The 23,323-nt window shown below is 48.9% G+C and overlaps 6 protein-coding genes across 6 annotated transcripts; 3 read left to right on the top strand and 3 right to left on the bottom strand.

Moving 5' to 3' along the window:
• Positions 1-445: 445 nt before the first annotated feature.
• KY384_006143 (uncharacterized protein) lies at positions 446-2,204 on the bottom strand (the record flags this gene model as incomplete). Its single annotated transcript, XM_044814639.1, has 2 exons — positions 446-1,650; positions 1,712-2,204. 2 exons carry the CDS (start codon positions 2,202-2,204, stop codon positions 446-448), a joined length of 1,698 nt encoding a protein of 565 aa, XP_044668789.1.
• Positions 2,205-3,097: 893 nt separating this feature from the next.
• KY384_006142 (uncharacterized protein) lies at positions 3,098-5,950 on the top strand (the record flags this gene model as incomplete). Its single annotated transcript, XM_044814638.1, has 4 exons — positions 3,098-3,477; positions 3,605-4,009; positions 4,100-4,450; positions 4,804-5,950. The coding sequence occupies 4 exons, from the start codon at positions 3,098-3,100 to the stop codon at positions 5,948-5,950; spliced, it is 2,283 nt and encodes a 760-aa protein (XP_044668788.1).
• A 167-nt stretch (positions 5,951-6,117) lies between these two features.
• Positions 6,118-10,481, bottom strand: KY384_006141 (uncharacterized protein; the record flags this gene model as incomplete). The annotated part of the gene is made up of 3 exons (XM_044814637.1): positions 6,118-6,368; positions 6,429-10,230; positions 10,290-10,481. The coding sequence occupies 3 exons, from the start codon at positions 10,479-10,481 to the stop codon at positions 6,118-6,120; spliced, it is 4,245 nt and encodes a 1,414-aa protein (XP_044668787.1).
• A 528-nt stretch (positions 10,482-11,009) lies between these two features.
• Positions 11,010-12,727, top strand: KY384_006140 (uncharacterized protein; the record flags this gene model as incomplete). The annotated part of the gene is made up of 3 exons (XM_044814636.1): positions 11,010-11,323; positions 11,568-12,105; positions 12,152-12,727. The coding sequence occupies 3 exons, from the start codon at positions 11,010-11,012 to the stop codon at positions 12,725-12,727; spliced, it is 1,428 nt and encodes a 475-aa protein (XP_044668786.1).
• Positions 12,728-13,226: 499 nt separating this feature from the next.
• Positions 13,227-17,334, top strand: KY384_006139 (uncharacterized protein; the record flags this gene model as incomplete). Its single annotated transcript, XM_044814635.1, has 2 exons — positions 13,227-16,249; positions 16,296-17,334. 2 exons carry the CDS (start codon positions 13,227-13,229, stop codon positions 17,332-17,334), a joined length of 4,062 nt encoding a protein of 1,353 aa, XP_044668785.1.
• Positions 17,335-22,188: 4,854 nt separating this feature from the next.
• On the bottom strand, positions 22,189-22,907 carry KY384_006138 (uncharacterized protein; the record flags this gene model as incomplete). Its single annotated transcript, XM_044814634.1, has 3 exons — positions 22,189-22,239; positions 22,295-22,653; positions 22,775-22,907. The coding sequence occupies 3 exons, from the start codon at positions 22,905-22,907 to the stop codon at positions 22,189-22,191; spliced, it is 543 nt and encodes a 180-aa protein (XP_044668784.1).
• Positions 22,908-23,323: the final 416 nt, after the last annotated feature.

The raw sequence follows: 23,323 nt of genomic DNA, 5'->3' as shown, positions 1-23,323 counted from the left end.
GCGCGGTGTTCATTTGGTCCCAGGAGTCAACTTGGCACATTGAGCCAAGCGAGACACCCAAGAGTTCAATAGGGACTGTAGCTTTTCTTGTTGGTAAGCATGAAGGTATTGGAAGACGCAGCTCAAAGTAAAAGCTGCAAGAAGCTTAAAGATTTTAAGTTGGCTTTTTACACGTTTATTTCACTCATGTCTTGCAAACGGAGAATGGAGTGCCTGCTCGGTCATCGGCCTGCGCTTCCCCTTCTCCGACTTACATCGAAATTTTACGTTTCTGTGGATAGCCCTGTCTTTCATCCCGAACAAATGACGAGAGGTGCATACATGAGTAATGTCCGAGCAAGAAGTGCCAGCTTGCTAGCAATTTTATAGAACCACAAGCTCATTGCTCAATCGCACGCGAGATTCGACTCCCGACACATCGATTTCTCTGATCCCTCATCCCCAACTACCCTCCATAGGGACCGCCTCTCCCACGTCCGCGTCCGCGCCCGGACTTTTCATGTCGTTCCGCTTTTGCCATTTCCATTGCTTGGAGGACAGCGGTCCTAAAATCCTTCTTGCGCTCCACCACTAGAGGATCAAATTCCGGCTGTCCTGGTTGCAAGACCCAAATTTGGGAGAGGACGTCCTCCAGCAAGTTCAGCCAGACTTTCTTCCCCATGCTTCCACGTATTGGAAGTTGGCTGCTTGCAGCATGAACGCGCGCTTGTTGTAGCAAGTCGATGAATCGGCGTTGCGTTGCTGTAGGCGCAAACCCTCCCGCTGCCAGACGGCTCATGATCATGCTCTGACGTTGAAAGAGATAGTTCCAGTATGTGAGTGGGTCCATGTTGCCCTGGAGTGGAACTGTGAGCACACTGCCATCATCAGTTAGGAGGGTTGGTGGCATCAAAGAAGGGTCCAATCCCTCATAAGGTGAATATACCGCTCCTGGTAGCCGAGGCAGTTGGTCCTGCTGAAGCTGAAGTTGTCGAATCTGATCAGCCTTCATTGGTCCTTGCCTCTTATGAGAGAATCCTGCGCGGCCATTGGATTGAGGATCTTGATCCTGGTGGCCAACAACGTCGACTGACGAATTAATAGCTGATGTACGGCTAACGTTCAGGCCAATTCTATCGAAGCCGAAGATCTCGGCAGGGCGTGATTGATCTTGACGATCATCAGACATGGCAGGTAGGTATACTTCAGACCTCTTGGACGGGCTGATAGACGTAGGATCAGAAGACGCCGACTCACTCTTTCGATGAGTAATTGGATGATAGTGAGCTTGATCTGCAAATTGACGTGGGCTATTCGAAAAACGTGACCCAGGCTGGCTATCCGCGAGACCAGTCAGAAAGGTAGGATTGGATCTTGATCGATGTGGAGACAGGCTAGAAGGCTCAAGGGTCGCAACCGGCGTCCTCGTTGCTTGCCTCAAGTCCGTGAGGCGTGGTGTCGATGGTGGGCGAGTTCCAGCGATGGTTTCCTTGAAAGTTGTAAGTTGACTTCCATGCGTTTTGAAATCGTCAGAGGGTCGACGAGGACGCGACCCGGTTGTTGGCGACCAAACCATCTCATGGCTGCGGGAAGAGGGAACAAATTCTGGTATCGTGACCTTCATACTAGCTGGTTTTGCAATCAGCTCCTTGTGTTGCGGTCGAGGGGTACCTATTGGGTCGTCAGCGAATCCACTTGCATGCTAAGAAATCCACGGGCACGAAGTGCTTACTCTGTTGACTTCCATGTTGAAGATCCATGGCGGCTAGCTCGGATGGCAAGAAGCCTTCCTTCAATTTATCGATGCCCAACATTTTACCTTCAAGAAACTTCTCCCACACGATATCTTCTGGGAGGTCTTGGATTGACTGTGATCTCAGCAACGTTGTTGCCTCTAGTACCGCCTGCAACGGTAGATTAAATGTCGATGTGATCAAAGAAGCTTGTGGGGATAGTTCAGGAATGACTGCTTGCGCGCGCGAGAAGAAGTCTGGAGTGTGGGTTAGGAGCTTGATGAAGGTGTCGAAGTTCGGAGGATCAGGTGAAGTGCTTTCACTGGTCTGCGAATTTCCTTTGCTCAGCGGCAACACGCGGGCTGTGTCATCACGGTCGTTCAGGATGAATTGAGTGAAGTAATCTAGGAAGAACTCGCGCAATCTGACCATAGAAGGTATTGTCGCCGGCGACGTGTACCATTTGGGATCATAGTGATGATCTTGGGGCATGTGTGAAGGTAAGTGTCGCATTGCGATACTAGATGCCATCTACGAAGTGACAAAGATGACTTTGGTGTTGTGCAAGAGAGGTGACACTCGGTCTGCTGTTGACGTCTATTTTTATGCGTGTCAACATGTTGTACTACTTTGTTTGTTTCTCGGTGCCCCACGTGTGCGCCGCCATCACAGAGTGATGGCGAACTGCATATACTATTCCAATAGAGCACTCTGCCCATATATTAATGGTCGGAGCGCACTTTGCTTTGCATTATCAACCTTCTGCACTTGCCATTCGTGTATGACAGCAGTCGAGAGGGCCACAGCAGTCATTCCGTTAGCAGGACTTCTTACCGAGATGGAAAGAGGTAATTACATCTATCATGTTTTCTGCTAATGCAAAGTAGATAGCCTGTGAGTCTCCATTCTGTTGGCGAAGGAAGAGCTCGTCGTGAGACTCAGATTAAGCAGGCATGGCTACGAAATAGGAAGCCCCCAAAACATCGAAGGAGGTCCAGAGAAGGTTTCGATCTCTTCAAGGCTTGGTTGACCCCATGAACCACAGGTCCAAGAAAGAGAAATGAGGCGCGTTGTGAATCAATGGAAACCTCTGCAGATGAAACCTGCGTGACTACACCAAGATAAAGAACAGTAAGTCAATGATGTACGACATCAGCACAACCAGTGGTTAGGTTGTTCAATGTGCCTCCTGCGGCCATGTTACACAGCATTCTGACTGGGTCGTAAGTGTAAACGCTATACTTCAAATACCAGACTTCTTTCTTTTGCACTCTGCTGATATGCCCATAAGAAACAACCTTCTTCGATACATTGTCCCTTGCTGTACTAGTATTCTGTACCTCCTCGTCTATATGAAGAGGTCTTCTACCCCTAGCAGCGTTACAATGACTTCCCTTCTCGCGTCTGAGATAACTGGTGCAGACTCTGAGAGTATCATCCTTGACCAGGCTAGCGAAGCAGAGGTGAACAATTACTGGTCCCTGAATTACGACGAATGGGGGGACAATCGTTCCGAAGCATTTCATATTGCAAAAGAGAAACATCTTTGTAACCAGAGGCTAACAAGAGACGGTTGCATCACTCACTGGGTGCTCGTTGACAAATCACGCTCAACAGAAGGCCGTTGTGTGCTCGCACACTGCGACACCATCAAAAAAAGAGCGTTCATTGCGTCGAGAAACGAGCTTGGCGGCTCAATAGTAGAGGATAAAGTTGTGTTCGGCATCTATGGTGTCTTCACATTTGTTCAATATCGGAGAAGAGGGTACGCTAGTAGACTCCTCGAGAAGCTTCATAAAAGATTGGAGACTTGTAACGGGATGAAGACATTTTGTACCGTGTTATATAGCGATATCGGTGCTGTGCGTCTACTTAAATGATATTCGGCGAAGACATGATGAGCTGAACGATCTGAAAAAGGAATTTTACGAACGACTTGGCTACAAAGCCTACCCCTCGACTCATATTTCTCTCACCGTCGTCGCTCCCGAATTTCATTCTACCGATGATAAATCAATGCTCTCAACGTTCGACGGTATCTCCATCGTCCCAATGCATGCCCCTGATCTTTCTAACATCTGCCTCCGGGATACGGCGCTTCTTGGAGAACGCCTCCAGCAAATGTCATTTCCCGAAGGCGTGAGTTACCGCATAGCACTCTTTCCAGATGAGGACACAATGCTATGGCACCATTCGGGTGAAGAAATATTTGGGGAACATTTCCTTAACATTTGCTCAAATACTAGTGTGAAAGGCGTTATGGCAGAGACAAAAGAGGGCAGATTGTGGTGTATATGGTAAGTAACACTTCTGAACGACATGGGCAAGTCGTTCCTCCCAGAAAGAAAAATAGCTGCTTCGAACCTCGTTAACTGCAAATTGTCTAGGGTAAGGGACTATGATCGTGTGAAGGAGAAGAACGTGTTACATATCCTACGTTTTGTTATCGAGGAAGAGAACAAAGAAGAGGACGCAACAGTGATGGAGCGGAGAAGGGCGAACGAAGGTCAAGGAGGGATTGAGACTGGCATCAGGGAGATATTGAAAGAAGCGCAGAAGCAGGCGGGATTGAGTGGGTTGGTGAAAGTGGAGATATGGAATCCTGAGGAGAGGGTAGTCAAAATTGCCCAAACGATGGACCAGCGTGTAAAAATGGAAGAGAGGGATTATGGAGTGAGTTGCTTAAGGGGCTATGGTGGGTTTGTGGGAGGTGGGCTGGAATGGGTGGAAGATCAGGGGTATGGAAGTTGGTTTTGAGGGCGATGAATGAAAGCCTAGAAGATAGAAATGGCTCTTGCTACATGCTTTCTTCTTCCTAAAGCATCTGGAATAGATAGGATAGCAGAGCAGTTGAAATGGAATTAGGTTGCATAGCTAGCCACACCAATTTTGTATTGCGGCAAATACAGGGGTTGTTGCCCCCCAAGACTACTTTCTAGGGCACATCTGAAGGGCCTCCCCCTGCAATTTGCCCCGGAGTTAAGGCGCCTCAGACTTACCCTCCCTTGGGAATGCCCCTGAGGAGCACTAACGATGCCCGGCTTTCAAACTCCATAAAAAACCGACGGCTTGATTGATGCATGTTCACAAGAACATCAGAGATCATTGTCATGACTTTCACCATAAGCCACGCTCTCCCCGCCCAGTCTACGCAGACCTCATCTCCCCCATCCTCCCCCTCTTCATCATCCGGCTCCGAATCCTCCTACCCGCGCCCCACCAAGCGCCCACGGCTCGGTCACAACGCAATTGTCACCCCAGGCGAGCTCGTAACCACCGACCCCCAATGGATGCGCGGCCACGGCACATATCACCCTCCCCTCTCTTCTGACACCCCTTCCTACGAGCCCAACACCATCCTCTCCTCCCTCGCAGGCACCCTCACGCGAACGAACAAACTCCTCTCCATCTCCCCCCTCCGCAGCCGCTACACCCCCGAAATCGGCGACCTCGTCATCGGCCGCATCGTCGAAGTCCAGACGCGGCGGTGGAAAGTCGACGTTTCCGCGCCGCTGCTGGCGCATCTCCCGCTCTCAGCGATAAATCTTCCAGGGGGTATATTGAGGAGGAGGACCGCGACGGATGAGCTTGCCATTAGGAGTTTCTTTCGAGAGGGGGAGTTGATCTTGGCCGAGGTGCAGAGTGTGCTTGGTGATGGGGCGGCGAGTCTACATACGAGGAGTTTGCGGTATGGAAAGTTGAGGAATGGGGTTTTTATGTCGGTGGCGGGGCAGGGGGGTAGGACGGGCGGGGTGGTCAGGGCGAGGAGGCAGATGTGGACTGTGAGTATGGAGAAGTTTGGGAAGCCGGAGGCTGGAGAGGTGGAGGTGTTTTTGGGTGTCAATGGGTTTGTGTGGATTTGTAAGCAGGGAAAGGGGGTGGATGCTGCTGGGGATGGAGAAGGTGTGGAGGGTGGGCCGATGAGTGGCGGTCAGAGGATCGGGATTAGCAATTTGGAAGAGAAAGTGGGGGAGGGCATGTATGAGGCTAGAAACGAGGCGGTGGGAGCTGAGACGAGAAGGGAAATTGGGCGGTTGGCAGGGTGTGTGAGGGCGCTTGTTGATGGGGGTGTCAGAGTAGATGAGGATATGGTTATGATGGCTTATGAGGCTGCTGTTGAATCAGAGGGAGAGGATATGGATGAAGATGCCGAGGAGGAAGAAGCAGGGGATTACTTAGGCGGGGAGAAAGGGAGTAGAGTTGTGGGGGAGGTTTTGACTCGCTTGAAGGCGAGATAGCAAGATTTGATTGTGATAATTATGATACCCCCGAATGCATTGACCATTCCTGTTCACCTCGCACTATAAGCTGGCTCATGCGGCCTTTTTTGAAATCCTTCACCTGTTCAGATGCATATAGAGAAAGCCTCCCTGAATACAAGTCATCAAAATAATCGCAATTCTATTCATCGCCGCCTACTGCTCTGCATGTTCGCGAAGATCAGTTTGAACCCGTTGCACAACGCCCTCATGTCAGGATACATATTCTTCTGTAATTCAAACGCCTGGGGCACGACCTTGACACTCCAATGCTGCACTTGTGCATGCTGGCCTGCCTTAAAACAGAGGAAAAAATAGCCGGGATGTTTCGTGTCGATGCAGAAATTGTAAACTGATCGCTTGGGGTTGGCCTCAGTATATGTCGTCAACCATCGTTCTGAGAACAAAGTGCATTAGTCCAGAGTTCAGAAAGAATGAGAGCATGATGGGAACCTACCAACTTCAGTCCGATTGAGATTTTGATATTTCTCATGTAACATCATCTCGTCGACCTTCTTAGCCATAGCTTTGACGTGGTTGACAATCAATTCATCAAGATCGCTGTAGGTATATTTCCCGCCAATCTTGAGAGTTGTACCTTGGGTCAACTGGTTTGACTTTCCAAGTTCTAAGACGTCAATATGCTGATATATGTTATCGGAGACTTTCCAAGTTACTGCGAGATGGTCAAGACCCTTGGACGAAGGCCGGATGACTAGGTCCCCCCGACCTTGCGAACCTAAGTACTCCTCTGCTTGCGTGGAATTGAACGGTTTAAACAGCGGATGCTTGATGACTCGTTGAGTACGACCTGACACATCATTTTTCTCTTTCATGGCCTCATTATCTTTACGCTCTTCCTCTTCGTCCCACTCGTCCATACCGCGATCATACTCCTTCTTGTAAGGCCGTTGCAGCTCGTCCTCGCGAAGGGAGAAATTAGCAGTCAAATGCTTGCGATTCAGATATGTGATCTTGGCTTGTACCGTCTGGTGAAGTGAGAAAAGCTGTTTGGCCGAGACATCTGGACGATTAGAGATCGAAAGAGCGGGGACTGTACCCTCAATACCACAATCCATTTTTGCCTCAACATAGTCGTCTGCCACTTTCTTGATCGAGACAGGAACGATCATCCCCTCACATAATGATTCTCTAGTCTCGCCAGTGAACATAGTGAAGATGCTTTCTGATGATATCAATGTGAAATTGTGCCTGAGCTCTTCATATGGTTGCTGTAACTCGGCGCGAATCAATTCCAGTGTGGCACGCTTACGCTGGTTAAAGTTCTTCTCTAATTGCTCGGCGTACTCTTCAAGAACAAGGTCGTTGACTTTGTCTTGCGCCTCGTCACGAATCAACTTTCTGACGACAGCGCCAGTGCCACCCTCGTTGTTCTCTGCCTCAATATCTTCTTCGTCGAGTTCAAGAGCGTCGGCGGCCATCTTCCGACCAAGATCGTAATCCTCAGGATGTACTCTGGTGTTGTCCAAGAAGTCCATGTCGGCTTCAGAGCTATCGAAAGGTATGTAAAGGAAGCTTGCACAGTTATTCCACACAACGGGGCCAACAGCAGCCAATTTGCTCGACTCTTCATCGCCAACAAGTTCCGCTCTTGTTGTTACCACGCCGCCATTGATATTGATGACTTTGAGTAGCTGCGCTGCTTTTCGTGCTCCGAGGCCAGCTACGTAGGGAAGCAGATTGGCTAGATGTGAATTTGTAGTTACCTCATCGATGTTGACACCACATAGGTTCACGTTGTCAACCATGGCTGTTTCTAGCTGGCTAATCAACTTCTCATGAGGGACATATTGTTGGTCAGGATCGAACGAGATGGACACAATATCACGTCCTAGCGCAGCATACTCGATCATCGGGTTCTGGAGGTACTTCGCTAAACCGACACAATACTTGGTGAGAGGTGCAAATCCTGGGTGCTCCATGTTGGCTCGGTCACTTGTTTGGTAAAGTCTGGCTACTTCGTCGTTGACGACAACGACATCCAGCTTGTCAGTTATAGGATTGCCATCTTCATCTTCGTACTCTGCGCACTTGAGAGTTTTGCGCTCAATTATCTCTTCAAGCTGCTTGTAGAGCTTGCGGGTTTCGGCAGAAAAGCCTGAGACACCGATGACATCTGGCTTTCTCCGTTCAATCAGCTCTACCAGCACCTTCACGTCGGCGCTGTCGTCAGTACCCCGGTCAGCGTCGCCAATAGTAAGATCAACTACTTTCCCATTCTCAAGCACACGTCCGTCTTCTTCTACCCATGCCCAGCACACTGCGTCCTTCCCAAAATTTCCACTCCCGTTCGACATTGCAAGGACCCTAGGGATTGTACCCAGCTGCATGCCTTTCGGTTTGTATGGCGCTTGATCAAGTCGCTTATTATATTCCTCTCTACAACCCTTTGCGACTTGATTCTCGCACTCTGTCCTCAAGCCCTCCTTTACATTCTTCGTAAGCACTCTTTCTAGCTTCATAAGAGCCATATCAAGGGTCTCTCGGCGTTCTCGATTCCAAGCGTCAGCAATCTCACTGAAATTGTCGGATTCTAGGTCTTTGTAAAGGCCTTTCACAAACCGGGAGCGATCTTCCATTCGGATTCGCACTTCGACAAGGCCTTCCTCCTCTGCCCTAAGCATCCTCAAAAACCGGGCGGGATCAGCTGCAATATGCTCTCTGATACGCTGGTTTCTTAGATATTTGATCTCGTAGAACGGATGTTGGTCATCTATTTTACGCATACCCTTTTCTGTGCGTTTGCATTCAATTAAAGCGTTGAAAAAAAGCTGAAAACGCATGAATTTTCGCATGCGTGGGCTCATGAAGATTTCTTCAGCGAACATGTTCTTTGCCGCCCGGAGGCACTGGGCGCCAGAAGAGTATTCGGGTGGGTCTAATATTGAATCGCTGTCGGCCATATCATCCGGTCGTTCTACTGGGTCTTCTGTATAACGCCGTCGATTGCCTTTCTGAGATGCATTTTGTGCGAAGCCATCTGCTGTAATACCAAAAGCTTGCACCAGACCGTAGACTTTTCCACTTCGAATGCGTTCATAGATCGCCTTCGACGCTCCGGGTCGGCGTTGCGTTCCATTTGTTTGGGTTCCATTTGACGCTCCCATATCGGCTATTCGTGCTGAGTGCTGAAAATGAAGATAGTCCTGCATGTCTTGCAAATCATCCAAGGCGGTTGCTTCGGGAAGGAGTTCCTCTATGACTGGATCGCTGAAATTTTCATCTAGGGCTTGGAGATCGTCATAGACTCGTTGTAAAGACACGCGCTTCTGCAGGAAGGCTCGAAATTTCAGGTCATGGTCAAATATATCCCAAAGGTCAGTGACGTCCACCAATTTCACAGCATCCAAAACATATTCAGGTGCATCTGGGTTGTTAGGATCGGGATTCACAGGAACTCTGACGGTGTGGATAAGAAAATCTTTCCGGTGTTGAACAATGAATGGTACTTCACAATTGTCAGTATTCAGGAACTCAAGGACTTTTGCAACAGCCTTTTGAAATGGTTCCCTTAAATCTGCATCGAGCCGCTTTTTTGGCCATATTAGATTCGCGATCCAAGCAGCCTCTTCCCTCCTCTCATCTTCTGTCACTTCCATGTTCTTGTAAGGCTTCCGAGCGAGCTGAAATCTTTCCGGTTCGTCAGTCATTCGAATGAGATTGTCTTCGTCTGTCAGCATCCTGTCGGCAAGCTGCGAAGGCTCAAAGACATCTTTCAACTCAATGCCTTTTTCGAGGGCATCTGGGTCTTCTGGGTCTGGTTGCCCTTGCTCTCTTAGGTCGGCTGCGTCTTGAGCTTCCAAAGCCCAGTCATACTCAAGACCATCGCCAAAGACCTCTTTCATGTCCTCGATCGCGACTTCGTCCAGACCGGCAGCCTCTTTGACTCCAATTATGTTTCTTGCCGGGCGTCTCGTTACTGCCACATCGTCGTCTTCTTCACCCTCCCCTCGCTCGTCGCCATAATCCTCTTCGATAAAATCTGCAAACTCATCATCTCCGAGGCGACGGGAACGGTCAGGCATGCGCTCTTCCTCTTCATCATCATCAAAGATATCGTCGACGCCCTTTGGTCTTGACTCTCGGTCATCTTTGTGGCCTCGCTTCAACCTCTTAAATTTAGATTCTGGCTGTGGGCGCCGCTCATTTGTCACACCAATGATGTCAAGGTCGTCCTCATCTAGGTCTGCCTCCTCTTCTTCGCGTTCCTCTCGCCGCCGTTTTTTCTCTCTTGTCTTCTTCGCTCTCGAGTTTCTTCATCATCCTCCTCTTCGTCTACTATGAACCCCTCCCTAACAGCTCTCGCTGCCTCCTCGTCATCGTCATCGTCGTCTTCTTCACTGGAATCCGTCATGTGGCCATTTGCGCCATTTGTTCGGCTTTCTCCGTTCACTCTTCGTCTGACGTCTCCAGTCTCTTCGTCAAATGACTCATCATCCTCTTCATCATCCAATTCAGCCTCTCCAGCGATCAAGTCTCGTTTGTTCATGATGGACTACCAGAGGATCAGAGGACTGGTCGGATGCTTTAAAGCTAGAGGTGCGGCGTGTCGTTGATAGGCCTCTCCTAAATTGGAGGAAGCTTACTATCGAAAGGACACGATAATATCAAAGGCAACAAAGGTGGAAGGACGCGAGATCGAAAAGTTGTCGAAAGCATCCAAAGCCAAAATAAGTTTAGGGCAAAGCGGGCCGGCTCAGGGTCTAAAAATCCCTGTCATGTGCAAATGCCATGCCGCGCCTGTCAGGTCTTCGAGTGCCTCATAGAGGCGTACACAATGAAGGACGACTTCTCTACCCAATCGATGAACTGTACGACGTCTCAGGACGTTCTACCGGACACAGTTTGGCATCGTTGAGCTAAGGATACTACCGCTGATTACTGGTCTTTATGTGGACCTATCAAAGGACAAGGACGCCCAAATCACTTGAGGGCCACCTCAGCAGCCGAATACCCTTCCTTACTTATATACTTCTTTTGTATACAGCTATTCAGAACGCAGCGACCCTCCTCCAACATGTCTGAGATGACTGATATGAAGAGTCGGTCTATGGGCCGCAAGAATAAAAAGGGATTAGCATTGTCTGCTCCTCAGACTAAACCTGCTGCCCCATCCAGCCAAGACGCACAAATTCCAGGAGCGATAGGAAATGCTGTCAATGATCCTGGAACATTGGAGATAGGGGTGGAGTTCAAGCTCGACCTTCGGAATGAAGATTTGATCGTCATGAAAGAGCTGGGCGCTGGAAATGGAGGGACAGTTAGTAAAGTGATGCATTCAGCGACGAAGGTTTTCATGGCTCGCAAGGTATCCACAGAGCCGTTAACATCGTTTATATCTCAGAGGCCCTAATTCCGTGCAGGTGATTCATGTGGAAGCAAAGAAGGATGTTAGGAGACAAATCGTTCGAGAACTACACATTATGCACGATTGTCAGTCGCCCAACATTGTCAATTTTTACGGAGCCTTTCTCCATACCTCTGGAGATGTGGTGATGTGCATGGAGTATATGGATTGCGGGTGAGCTTCGCTGCAAAAAGCGCAAAACAGGCATTTAAGCTGACGCCTTGCCAGCTCATTGGACAGGATATCCAAAGATTTTGGCCCCATTAGGGTGGATGTAATTGGCAAGATTGCTGAAGCTATACTCAATGGACTCAACTATCTCTATGAGCATCATCGGATCATGCACCGGGATATCAAACCATCCAACGTCCTGGTAGACCACCATGGACATATCAAGCTGTGCGACTTCGGTGTTTCTGGAGAGTTAGTGAATTCAATAGCAGATACATTTGTTGGGACTTCGACTTACATGGCGCCCGAGCGAATACAAGGCGCTAAATATTCAATTAAGTCAGATGTCTGGAGCTTTGGACTTACCCTGATGGAGCTCGCCATTGGCAGATTCCCCTTTGACGCCAGTGATGCTGCCGCAGGGGACAGGGCAAGTGCAGGGCCCATGGGTATACTTGATCTCCTCCAACAGATTGTTCACGAGCCAGCACCGACACTTCCCGAAAGCGATGCGTTTCCACCATATCTGCACGACATGATCGGCCAATGCTTGCGCAAGAACCCGGATGAAAGGCCAACACCAAGGGCTCTTTACGTAGGTTGATCGCCCTGTTGAAAAGGCTGAGCTGACAATTTTCAAGGATAAAGACACATTCCTGCAGGCAGCAAAGAGAACGCCGGTCGATTTAGAATTCTGGGCCGTTCAGATGATGGAGCAGCAAAATCGCAAATCGCACCTCGCCCCTCAATTATCGCCCAACACGAAAGCCCTTCTGCGTGGAGAGAGTACAGCTTCACCATCCCGAGAATCTGCAGCTTCGACTGCTTCCGCATCGAAAACACCTACGTCTAGTGAGATACCCATTGCCAACGACGATCAACGCCCTTTGCCTACTTCCACCTCCGAGCCGCCTATGTCTTCACGCATTACGGATGTCAATGGAAATAGTGGCATCTACCCTGAACAGCCAGCAATCTATGACACACCAAATTATCCACCTCGGACTTCCAGTAGTCTCAGCCAGTCTTCGACTCGATCGCGCCCCATAGGAGGTCACGAGGGCTACTCTGGGTATACTCCTGAGAGTGGTGCATTCAACCAGACTTTGCCAATCCGCCCTGCTCCACCTACGGGCCCTTTACCCCAGCGACCTCGTTCTAATTATGGGAATGTAACCACGCCGCGCGCAGCCAATGATAGCAATCATTACACCTAGAAAGATTCAGGCATTTCTCCTGACTGCGACAAGTACATTCGCGATTTCACATGTATGACCATCAATAACTAATAGCGGGTCACAGAGAACCTTGTGCGGGAGTATACACTGTAACGTTTATGGTTGGAGACCTACCAAAATAGCCGCTAATGGCAGCCATCTGGGAGTTATCTGCGTAAGAAGTGCGTCTAGTCCTCTTAGTGCATATGTGCGGAATCTGCTGTATTTGGACCTATGTTTCTTGTTTATAGATAGGGACTATGAAGCGGACTGTCTTTTCAATCTATTGACGCCTCGAACCCATCAAATGCTCGTCGTAATCCTTGTCAATACAGCCAAACTAGAGTTTTGCTTTTAGATACTCGCTTCTGATCAATAGCCGAAAATGCCAAGCCAGTTGTGCGCTAAGATAAGGGACGATAACGTCGCGTAAAGAACGCGATGAATGAAAGACTGAGGGCCAGCTCTCACGGCAACAACCTCACTGTGTTTATCCAAAATGTCGGATCTCACCCTAACGTCCGATGACGAACATGCTGTCTTACCAGCTCAATTGACTCCACGAAGCAAGATCAAAGCTCTAATAGCCGCAGTCGATGATGATGATGATGATTTGGGAACTGAATCAGCTAATGATTTAAGACCTACAGACAGCCTACAGTGGTCAGCACCCTCTGCGAGCAAAGCAAATCTCGCAAATAAACACCACGAGGAGCCACGCACAAGGTCCAATGGTTTTCCAGCGGACGATGAGGAAGATTCATCACCATTGAGGCCGCGAGGCAAGCTGACTGCCCGTCTCAATAATGGCGTGGCCAGTCCACATTGTGAATACGCAAGCGGAGGACAGGATAGTGACAAAGAGAATGCTTATGCTCGGGTCAAGAAGCAGCTGATGCGGAAGCGGCTCAAGACAAATCGCAGTCCACCTGCAATGCGCACAGCAATAGACGTAGCAAAGAGGACTACGTCGCAGTCGCCGACAAGGCCTACTCATGAGCAAGTCAAATCTGTAAGAGGCTTGTCCATGTCTCCCGCAATCACAAAACAGGGAGTATCACCTGGCTTGTTTCTTAGTCCCCGCCCATCTGGTGCATCTGCTAGGCAAACCCCCATTGCCCAAGAATTGGACAGTTCAGATAGCGATCTTCCAAGAAGTCCTCTAAAGAACAGTAAATTCCTCGAACTCGCAGCCCGCAAGAGAGCAGAGCTTGAAGCTAAACGAGATCGCAAAAAGAATAAGAAAAGATATCGGAAAGGTTCGGTTGAAATGGCGGAGAGAGGGAGTGCAACGTCCAGTGAGATGGACTCGGATGATCAAGAAGCAGACCGAAAGCTTACGCAACACGACCGCCCAACGAGAAAAGCCAGCAAAAAGGCTTTAGAGGAAATGAGCCGAGAGACCCAAAGAATGAGCAGAAATATGCAATTAGCACATCAAGCGAGAACAAAAAAGAGAATTTCGAAGGAGAGTCTACTCGCTCGCTTCAATTTTGTTGTGCCGCATGATTCAGCCCAAGGCGAATCAGCTGCACATGTCGAGTCAGCCACGGCGAGCTCTCTGCCTGCCTCAGACCATGAAATTGTAGCACACAAAGAAACCCCTCCAACCAGCCCTCTGGATACTGCCGAATCAATGCTAGACCCTCTTTCACAGGAGAAGGTCGATAAAGAGCCACCAGCTAGTAAGAGGGATTCAGCAACGACGGAAGGCCAGATGGAAAATGAGCTTCCGAATATGACTGATCTGTTGAGCCAGCCGTTACTTACTTTGCAGAAAGAGAAAGCAGAGGAGGAAACACCACAGCCGCAGCTGGAGGCAAAGAAAACCCCCCAATTCAAGTCCCAAAAGGCACCCGTAAGAGTGAAAACACCAAACTTTATCCTAAAAGGCGATGTCAACATCATCGATTCTGACAGCGACCTAGAAGTGATGCCAACAAAAGGCCAAGACACTCTCCGGGTATTCGAACGCGTACCAAGGGCCGAGGACCAGGATTTACGCCCTTTACAGACGTTGCGCGCTCTAGCACATCTAAATCCTTCCTCTGATAACAATGGCCGTAGGGTCAAGCCGTCCATATCTCTAGCTCACTTGCAGATTTCACTGCAGAGAAGGGCGAGACAGCAGGCACTTGAGGAGCGTAATGCTAAGATCCAAGATCTTAAAGCTCGAGGTATTATTGTTCAAACCGCAGAAGAAAAGGAAAAGGAACAGGTTGAGGTTGAGAATTTGCTCGAAAAGGCGCGAAAAGACAACGAAAGACTCAGAGAACGCGAGAAGAGAGCAGCTCAAAGAGCGAATATTGCCAACGGTGAGACTAATCGTACTGATTTAAGTGGTGAGGACGATGAGGACTACGAAGAAGGAAGTATGCATGAAGCTGACTTAGAGCTTTCGGACTCGGAAGACGAGGAAGTCATTGATGCGTCAGAAATTGAAGCTGACCCTGAGGATGACCAGGCGGAAGGAGCAGATGAAGATCGTAGTAAGACAGATGGTAATGCCCTCATAATGGAAGAAGCATCAGATGATAGCCGCGACGACGCAGACATTGACGCTGATACCGGGACTGAGGACGCCTTTGATAATTTGGAAGTGCAACCTCGTCGAAGAAATCGTATGATTATTGACGAGGATGATGAAAACGATTCAACTAACGTTTCAACTAATGATTTACGATCCTTCCACACCAATATCGATGATGTTGTATCACCATCACGGACTACTACCGTTGAAGTCCCAAAGCTATTCCAACATAAGCAAGATAGTATGCCAATGGGAATGACACAAGCTTTTGCTGCGACCATGGCTGACGAAGAAGACAACAGCGATTCTCAAGAATTGCTTGAGGCACTTGGGCCTCCTTTGGAACCTGAACTTCCAATTCTGCAAGTGGAAGACTCGTTACGAGTGGTAGAGGATACGCAAGATCGTCTGCCACTGCTTGCCGCTGCGGACAGCATGGAGCCTCTTAAAATTGACCTCCATACGTCTCAGATACCCATCGGGCAGAACAGCCTTGCCGAGACTCAATCACTGGCCACCCAGTTTTCTGAAATACCGGATCCAACCCAAGATGCTGGCTTTGTACTTTCATCGCCTGCACCAGAACAGCGCTTTATCTCTGAGCCGCCTTCTACGGTTGATACCGTCATTATTCCAGGGGCCGGGGATGGTTCACCAAGGCCCAAGAAACGCGGTCGCCTTCGGCGCAAGGCTATGGCACCGGCATCAGACGAGGAGAAATCAGAATCCGAACCAAAACCTCGATCAAAAAATGCTTTTGCTATTATGGAAAAGGCCCGGGAAAAGGCAGAAGCAAGGGCATCGTTCGACAAAACGAAGAGTGAAGCGAAGGAGATGGTTGAAGAGCAAGCCCAGGAATCTGAAGACGAATACGCTGGGCTAGGTGGAGCTAGTGATGATGAGAGTGCGGGTGAGGATGATGCCTTTGTCAAAGAAATGATCGACCAAGGAGAGGTGGATGTAGACGAGGGAAAGCTAGCTGCTTTTTATGCGTAGGTCCTTTGATCCTCTTCTTGGAATTTGCTTACCTTTGCGTAGAGATAAACAGCGGCTTGAAGACGGCAAGGCAGTCGAGAAGCTGTTCAAAGACATTAATAACGGCGGTCTTCGGCGCAAACGTAATAACGACTTTGATCTTTCGGATTCCGAAGACGAAGCAGAAGCTCGTCGGCGGAGAAAGCAGAGAGAGTTTGCTAAGATGCGCAAAGCTCTTCTTGAGAACGAGAACGTAGGCAAGATTGCCGAAGACCCTAGGAAGATGGCCTTCTTAAAGGCTCTTGAAGATCGGGATGGAGAAGATGATAATGACTTTCTTAGTCGACCTGCCGAAGAGTCTTTCAGAATCGAAATAGATACACAAGAGGATGGAGATTCTCAATCTCAGAAACAAACCTTGGATGAATTACCCACCAATGAGCCAAAGCGTCCTCTTCACGAATCAAATCAAGACAGGACAAACATGCGTCCACCAGCAACAAGCCGCCGTACTCATGCTCCAAAGAAACCCGCGTCCATGTTGGAGATTCGCGAATCTGTTTCCTTCTTGGTCGAAGACCCTGGGGCTCAGAACACCGCTGATACGTCATCTTCATCGGAGGACGAAGAAAATCAACAACCGTCAGGTCGCGCTTCGCCCCAAAATAACCGGCGCCGCACGAAGGCAAATCCAGTGGTCGATCGTCTGTTCTTGAAACGCCAGAGTTCCTCCTCTGCCTGGAATAACAGCAATGCAAACCTGGCTTTCCACGCTCCCACCACTTCCACCAACAACAGCTTCGTCCCTTCGCTCCTCCGCCGTGCTACCAGTTCAAGTCTCTCCAACTCAAATTCCCAGGATTCGCACGGCATTAGCCATCATGCGACCACGGAAAGAGCAGCAGGAGGGGGCGAGAAGGGCGATTTTGTGAGACGTGGGGGAACCAAAAAGAGTTCGGTGAATTTCGCGGCAAGGGAGATGCAGAGGAAGAGTGCGGTCGATGGAGTTGAGAGAAGGAAAACGCAGCAGAGAGAACGTGCCGCGAGGGAGAGGGGAACTGGGTTGGTAGGATTGTCCAGATCGAGCACGTGGGAAGGCTAGAAAAGCTGTGTGAAAATTTATCTCGTATGAGGGAACATACAAAGAATAGAAGATTGGATTTGGCCATGATTTCCTTACGTCTGCCTGTCGGTTGTTCACCATCTTTCCTTCAAGACAAGTCAATTTGCAAGCACCGGTCACAACCCATTCTTCTTTACTTGACGTAGCTCACAGCTCTGATCTACCATGTGAGAAATAGCGACTCATTCCAGTCAATGCGCAGGTCATAGAGCTAGACATACGTGGACGAGAATAAAGACATCTGTGCGTGGAACTACCATCTCAGCTGATCAGTATAGCATTGAGAAGCCTTTCTAGCCCGCAAATATATACTAGAATGATATCCGCTGTTTGCGCTCTGGCAAAGGCCTGTTTGTGCCTTCGCTTACTAGCCTTTTGCTTTGACGTGCGTACTCAAAGTGATTGAATAAGCAAAGTTATCAACACGCAGCAGGAACAACGACCAAGGCCTTTTCCAACGAATTGCCCTCGGTATTTTATAGTCTTTTGATAAGAATTGGTAGAAAGAGTTGCCAAGCAGGCTGCATGATCATTGCTAAATCTAGCTTTCTAGGCGGACCATGGCGCTGACCTGGAAGGCTCGGCAGGGTTCTTGCAGCACCTACTTCTAGGCCAAACTTTTCCCCAAATAGGCAAGCTAGACGTCCTGTACTACTCAAACAGCTCAATAGCATTCGCCAGGAGACTTGGACGTCTCATAAGATGCGTCGAGTGATATTACGACCTTCATAGGGCTCCTTCAAGCATTATTGAGAAAGAATTGGAGAAGTCGTGAAGCTTTTGCAAGAGAACAAGTGATAAAACATAGAGCCTTCAGATTTCTGCAGAACATGCCTACCTGTCGGCCTACCTGTCGAAAGACCGCTGCGAGATTCGTGGAATCTCATCCAAGCATCATTGCAACCTGTGCTACGCCCTGAGAGCACTTCTGCAGCCCTGTGGAGCTTTCAGTGTCGCACAACCACCAACCAATCCTCTTGGAGATGTCTGAGCCTGGTAATTCAGGTAGTGCGAGAGCAAAGTGTCCGACAATTTGATAGAGCCTATGCATACGGAATCTCCTGAAGACACATCTGAATGTCGCTGGGTATTAGCATATGGAGAAGCAAGCTGTTAAGGAATTTCAGCTGTCTTGCTTCTGCCGCCGCAACTAGTGATCTCACCACTGCACGCCTTTGCCTTCGACTCCGCCAGCCAGAAATCCATACCATAGGTTTCTGTTTCGGTCTAGAACTCGATGGCCTTCGTTCGGGCACCGTCGCTTGTTTCTAAGAAAGTCTGTCGAGCGTCTCAAGTGTGCCTGTATGCGAGCCAAAGAGAAACCTATATACTGGACGTGTTCTTCTGGATGCGCCGTACTTGGATCAGTGTTGCTTCCCCTTCCCTAGATTCGAAATACTCGTCGCTGTCTCCATGGGTACTCAACGTCTGTTAATGGATGAGGCCGCTCTTCTCCTCTGTCTTGACAGCATGGCCCGTTTTGGAGCGGACTCTAGCTACTTCTCTGACTCTGGATACTCCTCGCAATTCTTAAGAGCGGCAACGACTCTTGAAAGAATTGGCGTACACTTGGGTCTCTCAACCGATATGTCACGCTCAAGCTTTCTTACCTTTACCTGTATGCTGGGGCTTCAAAATATTGACTCTGCTTTCCAAACTTTTGACTTGAGAGCAAGAGTCCTATATTGCATTCCATCAATTGGCTAGAGGAACTCCGAACATGAATGCTAAGTCTGCGCACATCAGGGATGACAATACCTCTGCCTCATCCGGGTCTACTTCTTCTGGTGGAAGAGTCCTGACTGAGCCCTGCGAGTTGTCAATACAGAAAAACTGTCTGACGGACTATGTACGTCCACGGTGGCAAGTCAAGTGTGTCAACACCAAAAGTCTTGGCGAGTATGGTTTCCCACGACATCAGGCGTATCCCACTACCAGGGAGACCTATCCTGGAGCTGCACTAGGGACACTGTTCTCTATGGAATCGCTCGCGATATTATGCGACATGTCAAAAAAGTTTGAGATGTGGTCGAGATGAGAATTGAACCTTCGACCGCGAGGTGACTCGCTGCCCCTTTTACTGACTGCGCTGCAAACCACTGAGCCATAGCACGGCAAAAAAAAGAATTCCCGCTCCGGGCAGGCTCTCAAGGAGTCCCAGCCGATGCGGGGATGGATTTGGGGAGCGGCCCCAGGCCGACGATCAGATCTCCCCCCTTACACCCTGGCTTCAGGCCCTGCCAGAGCTTGCTCTCAAGAGGCTCACTGGTATGATAAGCATTGAGGTCTCCATCCTCGGTTCCCAGTCCCCATAGGCAAGTTCATCTTCGAGATTTGGTAACGGGCCTTATTACCACTGCGTGGGGCTTCCTGTGTCCTGGCTCTGAACCGACGGCTTTGAGGCGGAGGTTTTACCCTAGCAGCTACGTGGACACATTCATTTGACGGAACAAGTGAGAAAAAATTGTTTTATTTTTTCTTATATACCTTCCAAAATCTTGACACCTCAAATTCTTAACATTCCATGCAACCACCGCAATGCAATATGATTTTAAGTTAAACTTCGAAGGTTTGAGAGCCCGTTAAGCGGCCTTTTCGAGTGTTTGGTGCATCGAAATCCGATTCCTCGTTGTTGAGTAAACGGCGATGAAAAATGAGATGCCATACAAATTCAGGGGCGCGACCGGAACTTTGTTCACTTCGTACTTGCGTATTTTCACCTATCCTTCACGCCCCTTTTGCTTTTGTTTCCTGTTGGGTTTCAACGAGCTGCAAAATCGCAGGAACGCTCGGAGCTTAATGTACTCGAGCACCTGGTTCTAGTTCATCTATTTCCTGAAATTGGTTGCGTCCTTCAGCAGAGCAATTGGTGCTCGCTTCTACAACTACTTTTATCATGTCATAAAGACTCACGAACTACGGCCTATTAAGAACTTTCAGGCCGAATTACTGCTGCACTAAATTAGAGCAAGGCAGTTTCTCTTCGAAGTCAAATACATCGTTGTCGATGTTTAGACTATGATATATTTACAAAGATCGATCAATGACTCGCAGCATGGCAGTCGCAAGACTCAACGCACTCGCATTACGTCTACATACATGTTTAGGGGTTTAATGCTCACAGCGAATTTTATGTGATTCTCGTTTGACCCATTCATTCCCATTTGTGCTCCACATTATGTGACTTATTTTTCATTTATACTTTTCGAAGACCAAGCTAATGTACACAGAGATAACAGACTACACTGGCTAGCACAAAGAACGAATTGTCATGCAAGCTATGGCAACCCTGTATCGATCCTGGTTTAGTGGAACTCCTCAGGGGGCGAGGTCTTTCGTTGTTATCCGCGGTGACCAAACAGACCGATCGCAGAGGAGCCAGCACACTGATCCCAATCAGTATATTCCAGAGGTCCGAGCCAAAGTCATGTTCAATCGAAGTTGTGCTCTCTTGTCGTCACCATATATGACCAGGCTATTCTAGAACAGCTAGAGACACGCATCATCTCAAAGTCTACTTGCCAGTAAGGAACAACTTCTTTGGATGCTATCTTGAGAATAGTATACAACCGACGACGAGGTCTCCCACTCCTCCCAAGAAGATGCGATTTCGAATCCATCACACAGTACCCAACGTTCCATTCAGCCTAGCAATTCCTGGTGGAGCCACAGTTTGCATGTGCCCCAGCAAGCGTCTATCCCAGTCACTGTCCAGACCCCAAAACCCCACAAAGATGCTCGTCGCTTCACCCCCAGGAATCCATCCGGGAGACGGGCTGTCCTCATGCATCCCAATCACGCAATCATCAAACACCTGGTACGCTAATTTCACCAGGTCCCGGAAACTTGCGGTGTCAATATGCTGCAAGCCCTGGGGTGCTGCCTCCTCTATCTCGTCGTCATTACCGATTATCATTTCGCGCATCCAGATTGAGACGACGCATGAACCGGATACATATCTCCTGGGCACTTTCCTTGAAGTTGAGCTATCGGGGCCCGCGGTGGAGAATGTGAATGAGCGGTCCCGAAATGTTGCGACGTCGTTCAGGAGAAGGGTGTTCACAGCGTCCTGGCAAGAGATGGAATCTAGAACAGCACCTCCACCTGTGTACCAGTCAGGGTCGGTACGGCACCAACTTCTGTAGTTTGCGGGTGCTCCGCTTTGCGAGGTGATGTTAGTGAGTAAGGCACTTGGGATTGGGGCAAATGTTGGTTTGGCTGCAACGAGCGCTAGTTGAGCAAGCAAGATAAGGAGATGCATTTGGAGCTGCAGAGGTTGATGAAGTTTATGTCTGTGGTATGCTACCTTCCTAATCATGATTCTTCGAATAAAATAGTAGTCCAATCGCGGAAATGAAAACGGGTGCCAATGTCTCATGGCGCATGAACGACGTAAGTCATTTCGCTGCTGAATGGAAAGCGACGATGAAGTAGTCCTCACCAGTGTCTCGCTCTGAACACAGAACAAGTTTCGCTGCAATCGTAGAGAACATTGATCCAGAAGAGCGGGTGGTTCAAGAACTAAGAGTTCATGTCTTCACTAAATGAAAGCTTCCGTATCTTGAAATAGAGGTCACACATTGTTTTGTCTTGTTTTGGTGAGCGAAAGGGCTAAACACGAGGCAATCGTGTTGGAATGTATGACCGAACGAGCTAATGAAAATGGTATTTGCACTATTGGGTATCACAAAATGCACGAATGATAGTGCGGCGTCAGAACTACAACGCTCGAAGAATATGCCTAAGAGAATGAGCTTGCCTCATCACACTTTCCAGTCTGAGCTTTTTCCACCCGCAGACGCCGAACACCATGCTCAAATATTCACACATGCATTAATCATCATCAGGCGGGTCTGAGAATAGACTGACTCTCAATCGGTGGCTCTGCTAAATTGTTAGTATGGGCACTCGAGGCACTTCAGTACTCAATGGTACTCACAAAGGGCAGCTTGGGAATCACTACCCCCAGGACAGCCAGAAAATTGACGATGAAGTACGTCAGGTCATAATGCGTATAATGTGTACTCAATAGGAACAGCAAGATCGGTACACTCAGCAAGAACTTCTTGGCTGGGGTGTACTGATCTCCATTGTCGATCTGTTCCCACATGTTCAGATTGTCATAAGCCCCCGCGTTGAAGTCGAAGGGAACGCCCCGAACGTAGTGGAACATGAGATAGGAGCCAAACATGTAACAGATGTTGGTCAGAGTCCAAGAGGTCTCTTGTGACATGCCCGGCATGATGTCGAACAGTATCTTGAGGGTAATGATAAGAACAACATGAATAAACCATGCTCCTAGACGGACATTAGGTTAGCATTCATGTCCTTAGAGATTCTCATTGTTTTCAACCTCAGGCTTGTTCAACAGCCTCCCACATGGGACAGACAACCTCAATACTCGCTGTGGGGCTCATACCTTTTGCGTTGACCCAGCCTGCGTTGAGGTTTGGGGCTGCCAGCTGATCACTTATGTGCTCTATCGATTCCTGTGGTTCTTGATACAAGATGCTACTGGAGCGCCTCCGGCCCCTCTTCTTTCCGCTATTCATGCCGTCGTACTGCAATTCCAAGTACAGAATTTAATCTGACGCTCGGTATGTGCCCTGAAAAGCGGAACAGGCTATTCGACAATCTATTGAGGATACTAGATATTGAAGCGGTAGGCAATGGATCGAGCAATCGGATGGTTTGTGAGGAACCAGGCTACCATAAGTGACTGTGATCGCTTGAAGCTGTAGTGAGCGGGAATTCCATATATACTACTCGGAAACGTACCGAACAAGACGGTCTAATGATCCGTGACCCGCTTCACTAAGTGTAAGCAGTAGCTGCGTAAGCTCCCCAACGTCCCAGTTGCAGGTTGCCGACGAGAAGCTTGGCCGGTGGAAAGCTCTGGAGAGATCTGCTAGATCCGCGAAGGATGTTCAATGCTACAAGAATGATTGATAAATTGGGAAATTGATAA

The sequence above is a fragment of the Bacidia gigantensis genome (genome assembly GCF_019456465.1).
Source record: "Bacidia gigantensis strain McMullin 20006 chromosome Unknown contig_246, whole genome shotgun sequence".
NCBI classification, from domain to species: Eukaryota; Fungi; Ascomycota; class Lecanoromycetes; order Lecanorales; family Ramalinaceae; genus Bacidia; species Bacidia gigantensis.
Note: the sequence above shows the minus strand (reverse complement) of the source record. Positions and strands in the feature narration are given on the sequence as shown.